At 36.8% G+C, this 17,651-nt stretch overlaps 1 protein-coding gene across 2 annotated transcripts in view; it reads left to right on the top strand.

Annotated features, from left to right (window-relative positions):
* gfpt1 (glutamine--fructose-6-phosphate transaminase 1) overlaps window positions 1–16,479 on the top strand; it is a 113,831-nt gene extending 97,352 nt beyond the window's left edge. For both annotated transcript variants that reach the window (XM_051924102.1, XM_051924099.1), the window contains exons 15-19: window positions 3,415–3,529; window positions 3,947–4,074; window positions 4,184–4,351; window positions 4,458–4,619; window positions 14,192–16,479. In XM_051924102.1, coding sequence (XP_051780062.1) covers window positions 3,415–3,529; window positions 3,947–4,074; window positions 4,184–4,351; window positions 4,458–4,619; window positions 14,192–14,236 — 618 coding nt within the window. In that variant the 3' untranslated portion in view covers window positions 14,237–16,479. The remainder of the gene's footprint in view (window positions 1–3,414; window positions 3,530–3,946; window positions 4,075–4,183; window positions 4,352–4,457; window positions 4,620–14,191) is intronic.
* Window positions 16,480–17,651: the final 1,172 nt, after the last annotated feature.

Here is a 17,651-nt window from a genome sequence, read left to right as displayed (position 1 = left end):
TTCTCAGTACGGACCACCAGTTATAAATATGAAATTACTGCAAAAAGTTATGACCATAATTGCCACAGTACAGTTAATGTTGTGTATAATGGCACGTAACTACCATAGAAGTAACATGACATAAAACGGCTTGAATAACGTATAACCTTATTGTCTATGAGAGTTCTGTGATGAAGGCACTGGGAGGACCTAACAATGATTGTGGTTGTTATATGGGTTTAGAGAGTGGGCATGAGATCAGACAGTTTTGAAATGCTATGTTTTCCTTGTTTCAATGTATAGCTAGTTATGCAGCTAACAAAATATACTGTACTATGTACTATGCAATCAAAAGTAAGCTAAAATTATTTTATCTGGATAAATCTATGTACAGAAGATCACAAAATGACACTGAAAGCTTGTCTGCTTCTTGTGGCAACCTTGTGAAAAGTGGTACTATTGAAATTTCTGTTTGCATAATGTTTGCCAGTTTTTTGGGTTTTCATTTTTGTTTTTTTTTTGTTGCTGTACCTGAGAATGCTGTAGTAACCAGGAGATGACTATCTGCAAATGAGACTAAGAGAGATAGTCAAAAGTATCTCTCTGTACTGAGGCAGAACAAATAATATCACTGTGTTATGGATCTTTGTCTCTGTTCTCAAGCTTTCTGTCTTAAGACCTGCATATGTGAAGGCTAGTGTCAACAAATCTTCCTGTTAAGAGCAGCAACGGCAGTAGTCTGTAGCACATCTTTGTTATTAAATCCTGTTAGAGGGACTATCCACAAAGAAACTTGTAATTAGAGAGTGTCTGCCTTTCTGGGAATCTGCAGGAAATGCTTGTCGGGTGAGAGGATATGGACTAGAGCCCAAGAATCCTAGAAGTTGATTTTGGCTATTGTGAGCAGAAGCTTGAATGTGATTTAGAATGGTTTGTTTTCTTCATGTGTGATTATTTAATCTTTTTTTGCCTGCATTAGCATCAGTACTAAGTAGGTGAACCTTTTTTGGGGTAGGTGGTTCTCCATGCTCTGTGTGCAGGTCCAACAGCTGCTGGTTTTAGCTCTCCAGGAACCCATAAGCCTTATTTTTGCCATACTCAATCTAGTCTCTAGCCAATTCCAGATGTGTCACTTTTTATGCCAATGGTTTATAATGAAAGCAATGATGTCACTTAGAAGGCTGGACTCTTAAAAGCAGCTTTTTAATTTTATTTAATAAAATATATAGCACTCTCAAGAGAGATGAGCTCATGGAAATTTTTCAACACTTGAGAGAGATGGGGAAAAAATGAGTCTTTCCTCTGTTTGGGTTAATGTACCATTAATGTTAAAGTCCTGTTGAATTTTTTATGTTGCTGGCTTTTGATAATGAGACAGATCATAAGATAACACGTTTTTAAAGTAGAACATACAGTGGTATATAAAGGTGGGGTTTACGAATGCTGTGTTTAGATAGGAGGTTCATTTTCTATTGATTTTTTTTTTACATCACACAGATAAAATATCAGGTTTGGCATTGCATTCTACTTGAGTTAACAGTAAAAGATATACACCTTTGGCATAGCAAGATCATGAAGTAGACCCTAATCAAGTTATGACAATGTATTCTTTTAATGGCAGTGAAACTTGCATATGCAATTATTCTGTGTATTTTTATGTAACACCCTTCATTTTAGACTGGAAAGAGTGCTGCACAGATTATAAAATACCAGAATCAGAATAGATTTTCAGAAATTATAGTGTACATGCTTAATGTCACACACATTTAACAAGCTTAATGATTCCTTGTAACTGAGAAATAAACTCTAAAGAAGATCTGTTCAATTACAAATACAGTTGGGCTAGATTTTCAAACCAAGAAATTTAACTGGGCCAAACATTTTCAGTGGCCGGTAAGCAGCAGGTAATAAAGTTTAAACCAATTCAAATGAACGTATTGAAAAACTGTTTCCCTTTTACGTTTGGTCACATCTGACACAGACACATCAAAAACTGCATAAAACAATAAAAAAAGGTATGACTGAACAGAATCTGAGGTAGTAGCAATGCTTTTTTGTACTTTGGGAATTTAAAAAAAAAATAAACATTTTAGTCATATCTGACCTAGTAATCTCAAAGCGGCTGAGAGTCCTAGCACTACATATTTTACTTATTTATTGAAAAAACATACCATTTGAAATTGACAAATCAACAAGTATAATAACAATTCTTTATATACTGTAGTACTTTACAACTCCATGCAGGAGGGACCCAAGATGCAAACCCCTGATCTCCTTATTGTGAAGCAGTGATGCTACCATTATGCTATTTAGGTGTACTGTACTGCATAATATTGTGCTTGATAGTTTAAAATTACTAACACAGAATTTCTGAAATTGAAGACCATTACACGTTAAGAATGAGCTCTACATTCCACAAAATAGTTATGTAGTCCCACAAAGAATCATTGCTTAATTTGATTGAATTTTAAAGAAAATTCCAAACTTTTTGCATGTTTTCTTCCAGTGTAGTCTTTCTAATTCATTCTTTTCTCTGAGTGTCGATGGCTGATTGTTGTCCTTGTAACAACCATGAATCTGCAGCATCGAAGCATGTGAGTGGCGGCCCAACCAAATATAAAGAGAATTGCAGAGTCCGTGCTTATCAGTAACAAGGATTTCATTGGAGTAACAATTGGATTCATTTACGAAAATGCATATTTGCACTCACTTGATAAAATTGGAATACACCTAAGACTCAGCACAGAATTGATTATATAATCAATTAATATGTAGTCAATGCCACAACCTGCTGTCCCGGCTGAGGTGTTGGTACAACATACCGGCACGTACCATCACAAAAAAAAAAAAAAAAAAAATTGTTTTATCATAGACTACTACCAGCACTTCTAAATACACAACAACACACAACATTGTGGGCTGAATGTTGCTAGGCTAAAACTGACATTTCACTGCTTTACATCCCCTTAACTTTAGTTATTAGGCAATACTGCTTATTAGAGTTGGATATGGAGGAAGAAAAACTTACTCAAGTGCAGAGAGCACACTGTAATTGTGAACTGGAGAATTAGTATGCAAACCGGAGTATAAGGCTGTTTTTAAGAGAATGTCTTGTGACTCCAAAAGTCTGCACACTGGTAATATGGAGGCAAAGGCTTTAGTGTGCCACTTTTTTTTAGTGTTGTCTATAATTTAATTAAGCTAAATTACCACTTTTGAGTAATTAATGCTGCCTGTATAAAACTCATATACAGTGTGTGTATATATATAATATATAATGTGTATAACTTTGAGTGGGAAACTTTGAAGTGTTCTTATTAGAGGGGTTCACTGATCTGTTTTTGTAGCCTCCATGAAGTTCTTTGGATCAGTTCACATGAAAGGTGTAATTGGTTTTTGCATGAGTGCTTACCTGGAATATGCTGTGTCTTCTAGGCATACACCAGCCAGTTTGTGGCTCTGATTATGTTTGCATTATTAATGTGCGATGACCGGATCTCAATGCAAGCCAGGCGTAAAGAGATAATCCAAGGTCTGCGTATATTGCCAGGTAAGCATGAACAGACTTGAGGAATCTAATTGTGAAGCGAGGGTTATGTGAGGGGAGATTACATGAGTCTCTCTTTTTCTTCCCATTCCTGAAGCTGGTGTTGTTTGTGGAAAGTATTTTAAAAAAAAAAAAAAAAAAAAAAAAAAAAAAAAAAAGTCACAGATGAAATGAGCTGAACATACGTGTTTGTCAGACTGTCAAAATACACATGAAAGAAGCATATTAAACACAAAGTTTATTGCTTTTTTAATTAAAAATAATCATCAGCTTTAGATAAGTTACCAGATCTCCTGTGATAAAATATTACAATAAAAAAGGTTATATTTTTGCAACATGTTTTATTAAACATATTTGCATAAAAAGCAAATGCACCAGTTTATACATGTGATTTGCAGTATTTTTGTGCTTTTATTACAGACTTGATCAAAGAAGTCCTTGGTTTGGATGATGAGATTCAGAATTTGGCAACTGAATTGTATCAGCAGAAATCTGTCCTTATTATGGGCAGAGGCTATCATTATTCTACCTGCCTCGAAGGTGCACTGGTATGTTGGAATGTTCTGTTTGTATAGTTTACTTTTTTCAAATTAAACAAAACGTCTGTCTTTTCTAAATACATGTTTCACTGGTAGCTTTGGTTTGTATCTTTTCCAGAAAATCAAAGAGATTACCTACATGCACTCAGAAGGGATTCTGGCTGGGGAACTAAAGCATGGGCCATTAGCACTTGTTGATAAATTGATGCCAGTCATAATGATCATCATGAGGGACAACACCTACACAAAGTGTCAGAATGCACTACAACAAGTAGTGGCCCGTCAGGTAATTAATTAAATAGACAGAAGTTGGAGCCTTAAATTTTTCATCAATACAGGTTGAGCTGTTAAGTGGTAATTAATCTGTGACACTTTATATTTTTACTCAATAGGGTCGCCCTATTGTCATCTGTGATAAGGAGGATTATGAGACTATTAAAAATTCAACTCGAACTATTAAAGTACCACACTGTGTGGATTGTCTACAGGGAATTCTCAGCGTTATCCCCTTGCAGCTGTTGTCCTTCCATCTTGCTGTGTTACGTGGTTATGATGTGAGTTCCCCTCCCAAAAATTCTTCTTTTCCACAGATTTCCTTGGCATGATCTTAGATATCTGTAGGTGCAAGAGCCTTTCTTCCAATGGCATCTGGTTTCAATTAACATTCACCTCATACCTGGTACATCTTTTAAGCATTATATTGACCACCCTCACTACCTCTTTCAGAAGCTGCATCCCTAAATTCACACCCCTATTCACTCATGAATGACTGCATGTGTCCAATCTATTGTGATCCTGCCAGGATGTCAGTCATTCAATTCCCAAGACTTTGAGCCGTTTTCAAATTATTTACATTATTCTAGATGGACCAACTGCTATATCTTGCATTAGACATCTTCAGTACTTTCATGGCCTCCTCTTTGAGGAATGTGTCTATGGCTAGCTAGGTCCTACAGTTTTCTGTTTAGTCATTAAAGTATAACGTTATGTTCCCATTATTCAAGCAATTCAAAACAAATATGTTCTTTTTGCTGTCTGGTTTATGTTTCTGAATGCATTCCTTTTTCCTGCCTCATTCTGCCACTCATAATCGCCTTTCTCATTACTTCTAATTATGGATGCGCCAGTTGGTTTTTTTTACAGCAGATAGTGATCACTGATTTCTTGTTACTAGAACTAGCCGATTTTTGATACCTGTTTTGACTGGTTTTCTTTGTCCTTTTAAATTTTTATTTATTTACTAGTTGATTACCCAGTGGCTTCGCTCACTGAGTGCAAGAGAAAAAAAACTAAAATGTAGTATTTATAAAATAAGTTTGTTAATTACCAATGTTATTTTTGAACAAATAAAGAGCAGCGTTTACAATAAATAGAAATTATATAAATATTAATTATTAAGTAGTAAAACATTTTGATAAAATAATTTGAAGAAGATATAAGAAGTGTATAAATTATTAAACAGTCAAACATTAACATTTAAGAAGTAAAGATACATTAAGTACTACTGCTTGACAACCTTGCACTATGTGCCTGTGATTTAAGTGAAAAATTATTGTGAGAAATGTGGACGCTGCCTTTCTGTGCTTAACAGGCAGAAGGTCCAAACAATTCCCATGTCTTTATAGATGTAAACCCTCCATTTTCTTAAAAGAATTCATCACAAAAGAGGCTTTGAATGTTGGGGGGGTTTTAGTGACCCGAATTCATCTTAAGGGACAGTAAGTAGCCATGCACTGCAATTTACCAAGAGAGTCCCGGTTCGATAACGCTGATTACACTTATTTGCAAAGATTTCCACTGTCCCAGGAGCCAACGGGGCACTTGAAGTGTGACAAACAGTGCGAGAAGAGAGGACGCTGCCCGAAGCTGTTGACCCGGAGGAAAAGCTCGACATTCCGCGCCTCCCAGCGACCACTTTGTTCCTACGACCCCTCGCCACTGAAGGCGGTCTCGTCTTCACGTTGTTTACAGCTCGGCGCAGTTAAAAAGTAGAAAGACGCAAAGCTGTTTTCTTCATCTCTCTTACTATCAAGGTGTAGCGCGTTCCTCTTAATTTGAATGAGGAGCCCAGCACACACACAAATCTCCTACTCTTAGGAAAATTAATTCTATTAAATACGGAACCCAACCAAACCTTAGCCCCAATTTGATATCCTCATCTGGAGTTGTCTTTTATGAATTTATACAAAGGAAATAATCACCCCAACAATTCTTTAAACAATCAAAAAAGAATATATTATAAATCAAACAAAACAATAAACACCCTTTAAATCCTTGTCAAATATATAATAACTACACAAACCCTAATTAATATGCCACCCCCTTAAACACTTGATAATATACTCCCCAGAAAATGGCAAAACAGCAAGAAATGAAAGCAAGCAAGGAAAAGAAATGGAAAATTGCCCTATTTACAAACAGCACAAATATATTCACAGTACTTTAAACCTATATTACATCTATATACAAATATAAATTAGACACACACACACAATCCCCACACGTTCCCCAGTCTCTTTTATATTAACTTTGTTTTAAAGTCTAAATTCACACGGCCTGGGAAATCTGCAATGAATCCAGTGATCAAGTCAGATACGTTCCGCTGACTCGTATACTGAATTTAAATGTAAAAGAAGCGATCTCACCGGCCTGGCATCAATTCCTTTGTTGAAGGAAGAAGTCTGTCTCACCTGAGTGTCTCTGCGTTAGCGTCTGTCCATGGCTGATGCCCACACCATAAAAGCAAAGCAAAGTAAAGCCGTGTGCTCCGAAGGTCCTTCTAGGTTAGCTGGCACTCCTTCTCCGTGCACCCAACCGTCCTTATTACGGAGTCTCACTTGCTTTATTGCTGGCTTCTTCTTTACATTCACCTTCCCATCTCCTTATTTAAACAGTTTTTTTTCTTCTTTTCAATATCAGTAAAATAACTCTCACACAAATAATAAGTTCCTATATTATGATATGTTCTGTGGTCATACGTAATTTCCGTTACCCGTGGTCATACGTCATTTCCGTTTCAAACACAAAAAGAATTTTATTTATATAGATTAATTTATTTTACACTACGCTCCTGCATAACCAGCTGTGTAGAAGCCAAAAATGCACAAAATGTTTGTCTATAATACACATAACATAAAAAATGCTTCTCCTAATTACAAACCACAATTGAAAAAAAAAGTTCATACTGTAAGATATCAAGAATATACAAGACTAACATGCATAACAAAGTTACACTTAAAATTAACAAATTTGTCTCTTAAAGCTATCAAGCCTATTGTTTAGTAAGTAATAAGGACAAATTCTTCTTTATCTGTTCTTTTTCTAATCAAAAACGTGAGCTGCTGAACTAAACACAAGCCCACTAACTGTCCACACTCCGAGAAGGAGAGTCAGTTTTAAATACAGGGCAAAATGAAAATGTCATTCTCTTCTAATTTCTGCCAATGACACATTTTTCTTTTTTTACACTTCAAATTTAAATGGACAACATCAATGTAAGCTGTTCCTCTCCATGCACAGCACTACTCCTTAGATTTGTTTTCCTCAGTTTATTACTGGACTTTCTTTAATGAAAATGCCAGTATTCCTGTTTACAGGAAGTTCCAGCAGTAAAATGATATGTGCGATTCCTCAAGTGCTGTAATACTTTGGGTAAATTATCAGAAAGCTTTCAAAAGCAGATTCAGAAAAAAAGTTTTTTTTTTGATATACAGTGGTGTGAAAAACTATTTGCCCCCTTCCTGATTTCTTATTCTTTTGCATGTTTGTCACACAAAATGTTTCTGATCATCAAACACATTTAACCATTAGTCAAATATAACACAAGTAAACACAAAATGCAGTTTGTAAATGGTGGTTTTTATTATTTAGGGAGAAAAAAAAATCCAAACCTACATGGCCCTGTGTGAAAAAGTAATTGCCCCCTGAACCTAATAACTGGTTGGGCCACCCTTAGCAGCAATAACTGCAATCAAGCGTTTGCGATAACTTGCAATGAGTCTTTTACAGCGCTCTGGAGGAATTTTGGCCCACTCATCTTTGCAAAATTGTTGTAATTCAGCTTTATTTGAGGGTTTTCTAGCATGAACCGCCTTTTTAAGGTCATGCCATAGCATCTCAATTGGATTCAGGTCAGGACTTTGACTAGGCCACTCCAAAGTCTTCATTTTGTTTTTCTTCAGCCATTCAGAGGTGGATTTGCTGGTGTGTTTTGGGTCATTGTCCTGTTGCAGTACCCAAGATCGCTTCAGCTTGAGTTGATGAATAGATGGCCGGACATTCTCCTTCAGGATTTTTTGGTAGACAGTAGAATTCATGGTTCCATCTATCACAGCAAGCCTTCCAGGTCCTGAAGCAGCAAAACAACCCCAGACCATCACACTACCACCACCATATTTTACTGTTGGTATGATGTTCTTTTTCTGAAATGCTGTGTTCCTTTTACGCCAGATGTAACGGGACATTTGCCTTCCAAAAAGTTCAACTTTTGTCTCATCAGTCCACAAGGTATTTTCCCAAAAGTCTTGGCAATCATTGAGATGTTTCTTAGCAAAATTGAGACGAGCCCTAATGTTCTTTTTGCTTAACAGTGGTTTGCGTCTTGGAAATCTGCCATGCAGGCCGTTTTTGCCCAGTCTCTTTCTTATGGTGGAGTCGTGAACACTGACCTTAATTGAGGCAAGTGAGGCCTGCAGTTCTTTAGACGTTGTCCTGGGGTCTTTTGTGACTTCTCGGATGAGTCGTCTCTGCGCTCTTGGGGTAATTTTGGTCGGCCGGCCACTCCTGGGAAGGTTCACCACTGTTCCATGTTTTTGCCATTTGTGGATAATGGCTCTCACTGTGGTTCGCTGGAGTCCCAAAGCTTTAGAAATGGCTTTATAACCTTTACCAGACTGATAGATCTCAATTACTTCTGTTCTCATTTGTTCCTGAATTTCTTTGGATCTTGGTATGATGTCTAGCTTTTGAGGTGCTTTTGGTCTACTCCTCTGTGTCAGGCAGCTGCTATTTAAGTGATTTCTTGATTGAAACAGGTGTGGCAGTAATCAGGCCTGGGGGTGGCTACGGAAATTGAACTCAGGTCTGATACACCACAGTTAGGTTATTTTTTAACAAGGGGGCAATTACTTTTTCACACAGGGCCATGTAGGTTTGGATTTTTTTTCTCCCTAAATAATAAAAACCATCATTTAAAAACTGCATTTTCTGTTTACTTGTGTTATATTTGACTAATGGTTAAATGTGTTTGATGATCAGAAACATTTTGTGTGACAAACATGCAAAAGAATAAGAAATCAGGAAGGGGGCAAATAGTTTTTCACACCACTGTATACTCATTTACCAATTCACCAATCAAGTCATTAAGGCTAAAAAGCAGCTGATCACAATTAGTGGTCAACCAATCTGAGCATCACTTCTTCCTATATTTCTTGCTGTTGCTTTCATAGAATTTCACTTTGTTCCTTTTTTACAGTCTTACTTTCTTACCAAATTCCTTCTTTGTATTTTATTGTTTATTTTAAGACTTCACAAAGAACGATAGACACTTCGAATAAGCTACCAAGTAGTGTGGTAGACAGTAAGACTTTAGGGACTTTCAAAACTCGACTCGATGTTTTTTTGGAAGAAATTAGTGGATAGGACTGGCAAGCTTTGTTGGGCTGAAGGGCCTGATCTCGTCTAGAGTGTTTCTAATGTTCTCTTCCTCATTAAATGTCTCTACTACATCGACAATAAACCACCACGTGCATCACATCTATTCATTTGTTTAGATACATACTTCTTTCTTTGTTATCAACCAGGAATTGTTCACCATTTTCTTTTTGGCCATTTACAACAAATTCTTATAGACTCTCAACCACTGTCTAGTTGATTACTTATCACTCCCTACATTTAACTTCCTCAGTACATGCTTCTTTTGACTTTCCTTTATGACTCTAAAGGAAACATGATTTAGTACCACAAATATATTTCTCCTGAGAATGCAGTCACTTTTGTTTTTACTTAAGCTTATTTGCCACTTCCCAATGAAAGTAGTTTTCTTCCTTATACCGCTACATTGATTTTACAAGCTACTTTACTTCTTAAACATACTGTTGCATTGAACAAGTTACATGTAATCACTGAACCTTAGAATGCTGTTATTCTCAATGTACTCAGATACTTTATATCTATCTTCAGCACTTACTTCCACATATGTAAAATGTCCACAGATCAAAACCACCACCTAAAATCATGTTTGTTTTTGTTGCTTCTAGCAGCCTGTAGATGATGTGTTCAGTCTTGTTTATCAACCATTTACCAGTTATCATTGTAAAAACTACATCACACACTCATTTTGAACTTATTTGTACATCTGCTTTTCGGCCTTAAGCCCACCAAATTGAACACTGACAATATTGTAGCCGTACCAGGCAAAACTGTGTATTCCAAATATTCCAATAATCATTTTTACATCTTTTCCTTTTGTTTTTTATAGTGCATGTCCCTCATCTACACTTGATTTCATCTTCTCCACATTTTAAAAGTGCAAGTGACAGGCCTTACATTTTCCCACACAATTCCTCTTATTTATTTGCTTTGTTTTTTGCTGTTACACTGACTTCACTCAGATGCCCTACTTCTATGACTGTCCTGAATTGTATTCTGTTGTTTTTTAAGGTTGAATACCAATAGACACACAGTTCCATGTCACAAGGTTTGAAAATGCAAGTAGGAACCCTGTTTTTGTTGTAACAATTAGGATCACAGAAAAGTTTAATCTGCTGTGTTGCATATGGTGGTGAGTGGGTTTGAACATAAGTAGTGATGACACTGAAATGCAGCAAATCTGCCAAACAGCCTGGGATTAATACTACTTCAGTTAGAAAAGGCATGTTTCACAGTATGAAGTGGGGTACAGTTTTATATTTTCAAGTATAGTGTGTAAGTGCACCTTCTCAGTGAAAACGGAAATTACCATATTTTTTGCTCCTCAAGATGCACTTGACCATTAGGCACACCTAGGTTTAGAGGAGGAAAACAAGAAAAAAAATATTCTGAACCAAGTGGTGTACTAATATATTTAATAAAATATAGCAGAATAATATTTCATCCATGTAAAGTCAACAGCGGTATAAAGAATGATCATCACTGTCATTAACAAATGAGGAGAGACTTTAAGGTTCAAGCACTCTTCAAGTTTCAAAACACCACTCACATCTACAATTACTCCCAGTTTCAAATAAAAACTAACAGCGTCAGATCCCTAGGGCGGTAGTATATACAGTTAGGTCCATAAATATTTGGACAGAGACAGCTTTTTTCTAATTTTGGTTCTGTACATTACCACAATGAATTTTAAATGAAACAACTCAGATGCAGTTGAAGTGCAGACTTTCAGCTTTAATTCAGTGGGGTGAACAAAACGATTGCATAAAAATGTGAGGCAACTAAAGCATTTTTTAACACAATCCCTTCGTTTCAGGGGCTCAAAAGTAATTGGACAATTGACTCAAAGGCTATTTCATGGGAAGGTGTGGGCAAGTCAGTCATTATGTCATTATCAATTAAGCAGATAAAAGGCCTGGAGTTGATTTGAGGTGTGGTGCTTGCATGTGGAAGATTTTGCTGTGAACAGACAACATGCGGTCAAAGGAGCTCTCCATGCAGGTGAAAGAAGCCATCCTTAAGCTACGAAAACAGAAAAAACCCATCCGAGAAATTGCTACAATAGATAGATAGATAGATAGATACTTTATTAATCCCAATGGGAAATTCACAATATTACGAGTGGCAAAATCTACAGTTTGGTACATCCTGAGAAAGAAAGTAAGCACTGGTGAACTCAGCAATGCAAAAAGACCTGGATGTCCATGGAAGACAACAGTGGTGGATGATCGCAGAATCATTTCCATGGTGAAGAGAAACCCCTTCACAACAGCCAACCAAGTGAATAACACTCTCCAGGGGGTAGGCGTATCAATATCCAAGTCTACCATAAAGAGAAGACTGCATGAAAGTAAATACAGAGAGTGCACTGCAAGGTGCAAGCCACTCATAAGCCTCAAGAATAGAAAGGCTAGATTGGACTTTGCTAAAGAACATCTAAAAAACCAGCACAGTTCTGGAAAAACATTCTTTGGACAGATGAAACCAAGATCAACCTCTACCAGAACAATAGCAAGAAAAAAGTATGGAGAAGGCATGGAACAGTTCATTATCCAAAGCATACCACATCATCTGTAAAACATGGTGGAGGCAGTGTGATGGCTTGGGCGTGCATGGCTGCCAGTGGCACTGGGACACCAGTGTTTATTGATGATGTGACACAGGACAGAAGCAGCCGAATGAATTCTGAGGTGTTCAGAGACGTACTGTCTGCTCAAATCCAGCTAAATGCAGTCAAATTGATTGGGCGGCGTTTCATGATACAGATGGACAATGTCCCAAAACATACAGCCAAAGCAACCCAGGAGTTTATTAAAGCAAAGAAGTGGAAAATTCTTGAATAGCCGAGTCAGTCACCTGATCTGAACCCAATTGAACATACATTTCACTTGTTGAAGACTAAACTTCAGACAGAAAGGCCCACAAACAAACAGCAACTGAAAGCCGCTGCAGTAAAGGCCTGGCAGAGCATTAAAAAGGAAGAAACCCAGCATCTGGTGATGCCCATGAGTTCAAGACTTCAGGCTGTCATTGCCAGCAAAGGGTTTTCAACCAAGTTTTAGAAATGAACATTTTATTTCCAGTTATTTAATTTGTCCAATTACTTTTGAGCCCCTGGAATGAAGGGATTGTGTTAAAAAAAATGCTTTAGTTGCCTCACATTTTTATGCAATCGTTTTGTTCACCCCACTGAATTAAAGCTGAAAGTCTGCACTTCAACTGCATCTGAGTTGTTTCATTTAAAATTCATTGTGGTAATGTACAGAACCAAAATGAGAAAAAAGTTGTCTCTGTCCAAATATTTATGGACCTAACTGTATCGTGATCTTGACTGAGAGAATATAAGTGACTTTCACAAGTCCTATAAATGTACACCGTCTGTTACAGACGCAAACCAAATGTATGTGTGAACTATATAATATTAACAATAAGAGCAGCTCACTACTGAAAGTGGCAAATACAGGAAGCAGACGGGACCGAACCGGGGACTCTTGATTACAAGTCAGCAAATCTTACCGCTATGCCACGGAAGCTGTTGTATCGTCCTTGAACCTTTTGTGAAAGTGTTTATTTGATCTTTGGACTTCAGGCTTCACATTATATAGTTTATGCCAACATTTTGTTATTTACTACTAGAATATGACAAACGTTTCTGTTTTAACATTGTGTTCACACAGATTATTGTAGAAACGGAACACACATGAAATGCATGTGTTCCAAATAATGATCTATTATTTCAACTCTAAAACTCCAGCATTTCACTCCCAGATAATCAATCAAGGCAAGAGCTGGGAGAACTTTGTGCACGTTCTGCGGCGGTGGGGGATGGAATAGCCGGCTGCTTGTCTTAATTGGCACATTTACAGGACAAAAGACACTGAGGGAGAGGTGCGAACGGATTTAAGGTGGGCCGGATCTACGAGTTTTTTCGTAGGCTGTGTTAATTCTAGTGTTAACAGCTGATTGTCACCCTCTACCCCTGGATGTCGACTTTTGTCAGGTAACACACATCACGGTCTGTGACGTATTTTTCGCTCCATAAGACGCACAGACATTTCCACACTTCTTTTGGGAGGAAAAAAGTGCGTCTTCTGAAGCAAAAAATATGGCGCATTAGTTTGTATTTTTATATTAAATTCTCAGCCAATTCAATACATGACATGATGTTTGCTCACTGATTCTAAGGGTATTTTCTTGTATGCACACACTTACCTCATACAGTGAACATTAATAAATACAATTGCCTTAGTGTAGCCACTTCAGTTTTGAGAAAAATAAATATTAATACAAACTGTAATAAATTTGGCATTTGCATGTAGAACGAACAAGTTTGCAATTCTAAATTGTTCCTCTATGACTGCATGTGAACTGTGCTTTCTCTGAACACCCTTTTTAGGTTTTCTGGAATGTGACTATTTTTAATTGCTTCTTGCTTCTGTGTGTGTTAAATGTAGCCATTTTATTTTTCTTTTTGCAGGTTGACTGCCCAAGGAATTTGGCCAAATCTGTAACAGTGGAGTGAAAAAGATGTTTTGTTTTTTTTTTGTTTGTTTTTTTTTTTTTTTGCACAAACAAATCAGTAATGCTGAATGGCATCAAACAAGGAAAATATTCCCTATTTTGTATTTTATTCCAACATTCTCATACAGAACACCCATAGACCCTTTGCTCCTCTGAGTATCTCATTTTTCTCTGCTCAACTTTATCTTCTTGACACCCTGCAGAAAATGTATTTTGAGGTGATGGTTTCTCCTGCACTGACAGCTTTTTTTTTGTTTTTTTTGTTGTACAAAATTGACCTACCGCACCTGTAGAAAAATTAAACTTGTTGTTCAGGTAATGTGTAATTCTGGAATGTTAGAAAGCATTTAATTGTAGATGTTAGCCTAAACTCAAAATCTAAACTGGCTGTAAAATCTGAGCTGTTCTATGCAGGGCTAAAGAGTTTGCAGATAAAAAAAATTCCATTGGCCAGTTTGGCCATTTGTAATGGGCGTGCACTTGTGTAAGTAAACAGCAGTGTGATCAATTTTAAAGCCTCTTTCAGTGTCCTAGAGGAAGCTTTCAGTCACCCGTGCCTTTTTTTTTACTTGTTACATTTGTGTAAAGAATGAAGGATTTCTGTGTATTTTTATATATCAGGAGCAGGCTGTTACCATTTTCTTTTTGTATTTTTTTAATCTGATTTTTGGGACCATTGGATTAGATGTTTTTGTTTAGTATTGCAGGATGCAGAGAGAGTCTCCTTGCAAAACAGGTGAGCAGGGGTATAGCTCAGTTTTGAATGATCCCTAGAGACGTGCAGGATGTTTAATTGTGCATCTTCTTAACTTCAGTGTTTCCGCAGTGCCTCTACACACTTTATTCATTGTCATTTCTGTTAAAAACAAAAAGAAAACTGGCACTTTTACATTTGGAAACCACTTCACACTCCCAATAGAAAAATGACACTAAAAAGGGGCAACTCAGTTGAGCATAAATATGTGCATTATTAGAAATTCTATGCAATCCAAGGCATGTTCATCATGCAAAAATACTATACTGCTCAGCTGAGAATGAATTTAGACGTTTTCCATGTGCATCGTCTTCAATAAGTATTTAATCATTATGCCATCCTCATTGAGGATTGTTTTCATATCAGTTTTAAAATTGAAATGAAGTTAAAAGGCTTGTGGCCATAATAGATGCTAATATGCCTAATTTTTAGCAATATTTATTGTTCATAAATTTTACCAAGTCTAGCTTTTATTTATCAGGTTTCATCCGAAAGGGAAGCCTTTTCTAGTTATTTGTGAGGAGAAAAGTACTTTCAGCATAGCTTTTCACATCATCTGTGTTTTTGTGCATTTCTGTTGTTTGCCCTTGTTTTCAGTCAAAGCCTTTATGAGCTCACCTCTAAAAGCAATATTCTTTCTTTTGTACTTTTGCCTGTAAGCATTATTTATTATGTAAATGTATGGTACTCATGTCTTGCTTGGGTTGAAGGAGCGATCACAGATATTTGAATTGGTAATATAAATCTATTTTTTAAAGTGCAATAGGTGTTGCTTGAAGATTTGTTTCCAACTTCTGCATACATGGCAACTAAAGGACAAAATTGTTGAAGAAATATCCAGAATCCATTGTGGGTTATATGCCATTGAAGGTGCTCATCAAGTTTTGGACTTTATTGCTTGTGAAGGTTGCTGTCCTGATTTGCTTTGCTGATCATAAACACGGCTCTTGCAGCACTGAAGGCTGGTTGGCTTTAGTAGGTCTGCTGTGTCTCTTAACACCCCACAGTGTAATTATTTCTGGCCATTTAGGTCTTGGCCAACATTCCACTTCTGCTGTTGGAAATAAACTGAATCCTGTTTTGTGCTTTTGTTCTCCTTCCCCTTCTCTCCTTCTCGGTCAATTGAAACTTCCCAACCCTAAGTAGAGATGAGGATTGTTTGTTGTTCTGGATGCATGCTGGAGGCATGTACATGCTTATTGATAGAGTGTGTAGAGTGTGTGCATGCATATATCATTAAGTGTAATGCACTTGGGTAGGTTTGTTTGGCACACCAGTGGGTTTGTACCAGTAATTGTGTCAAAACTGGAACTTTGAATGTATAATCCTAGTGCTCATGTTTTCTAGTATGCTCCATCTCTAACTTCTAGTCTTATTTTCATGTTTTGTTTATACCCCAGTAATATAAAAGGAAATAAGTTGTATGTTTTTGTGATGACATTAAGAACTGTAAAACATGCATTTATGAATAAATAGAAGTATCTTAAGTATGTTTGTGTCTGTCTGTTTCGCATGCCCTTTGACAGCAGAAGAAGGTTGAAAGTACTTTAATGGTCGTCTTATAGCTTGTTTGTGATTAGATGACCTGAGGCATGGGCCATTTTTGAGGATTAATGCATCCCATCATGACTGACATCTTTCATTAAGGCACTTCAGTAAAAAATACATGTTCATTTGAACCATCAGAGATCAACATATTGGCCTAAACGTGTCCGAATAGTAACTCTAGCGGCTGTTGCAGGTGAAGACAGTGTCAGGGTTTCCCTTTTCAGCTTGTTGGCATTGTGGCCCAGTAAAATATAAAGCTTATGACTGCTTTCTTGGGCCGACTTTTATTAAAGAGTTCATCATAAAATGTTTACATGCATTGCTTGATTTTTTGAGGCAATATTAACCTTGTAATCTTACTGATAAGTTTTACCCATCATTGCATTAAGGATTTTGAACAGTGTTCTAAATAATAGCATTGTTTATCATCATGGTCATTTTTTCATCATTACTTTTAAATTTAATGCGTTAATGTATGTAAAACATCTGCGGTGGTGGTTGGCACCCTGCCCGGGATTGGTTCCTGCCTTGTGCCCTGTGTTGGCTGGGATTGGCTCCAGCAGACCCCCGTGACCCTGTGTTCGGATTCAGCGGGTTGGAAAATGGATGGATGGATGGATGTATGTAAACATGTGAAAATGTTAATTCACATAATGAAATGTTTTTGTCTTTTTTTTTAATATGTGGAAATGTCAATATTTGATCTTTATTTAAAGTGTGGATAAAATGATGTAATTGGAAGAAAAATTATGAAAATTTGACAGTAATGCAAATGAACAGATATATGCTTTTTCTGTGGGTAGAAAAATTAAGTACACACCTACAATTAGAATTGTGTTCACCAGATCAGATGCAAATTATTAGAACCTAATTGGAGAGGATCGTGTCTTAACCTGTCTTATTTAAACTTCAGGCATTTAGTCTGGTTTGCTCTTTATTTTTGAAGTGTGGGTTATCGCCATGTTTGCATCAAAAGATCTCTCTCAGACCTTCAGATAGAAGGTTATAGATAACGTATGCGTCTGGGAAGGAACTTAAAAAGATCTCCATAAATTGGAAATAAACAATTCCACTGTCTGGAAAATCATCTATAAGTGGAGAAGATTTCAAACAA

This window comes from Erpetoichthys calabaricus, chromosome 1 (assembly GCF_900747795.2).
Source record: "Erpetoichthys calabaricus chromosome 1, fErpCal1.3, whole genome shotgun sequence".
Classification (NCBI taxonomy): Eukaryota; Metazoa; Chordata; class Cladistia; order Polypteriformes; family Polypteridae; genus Erpetoichthys; species Erpetoichthys calabaricus.
This window is presented reverse-complemented; position numbering and strand designations above follow the sequence as displayed.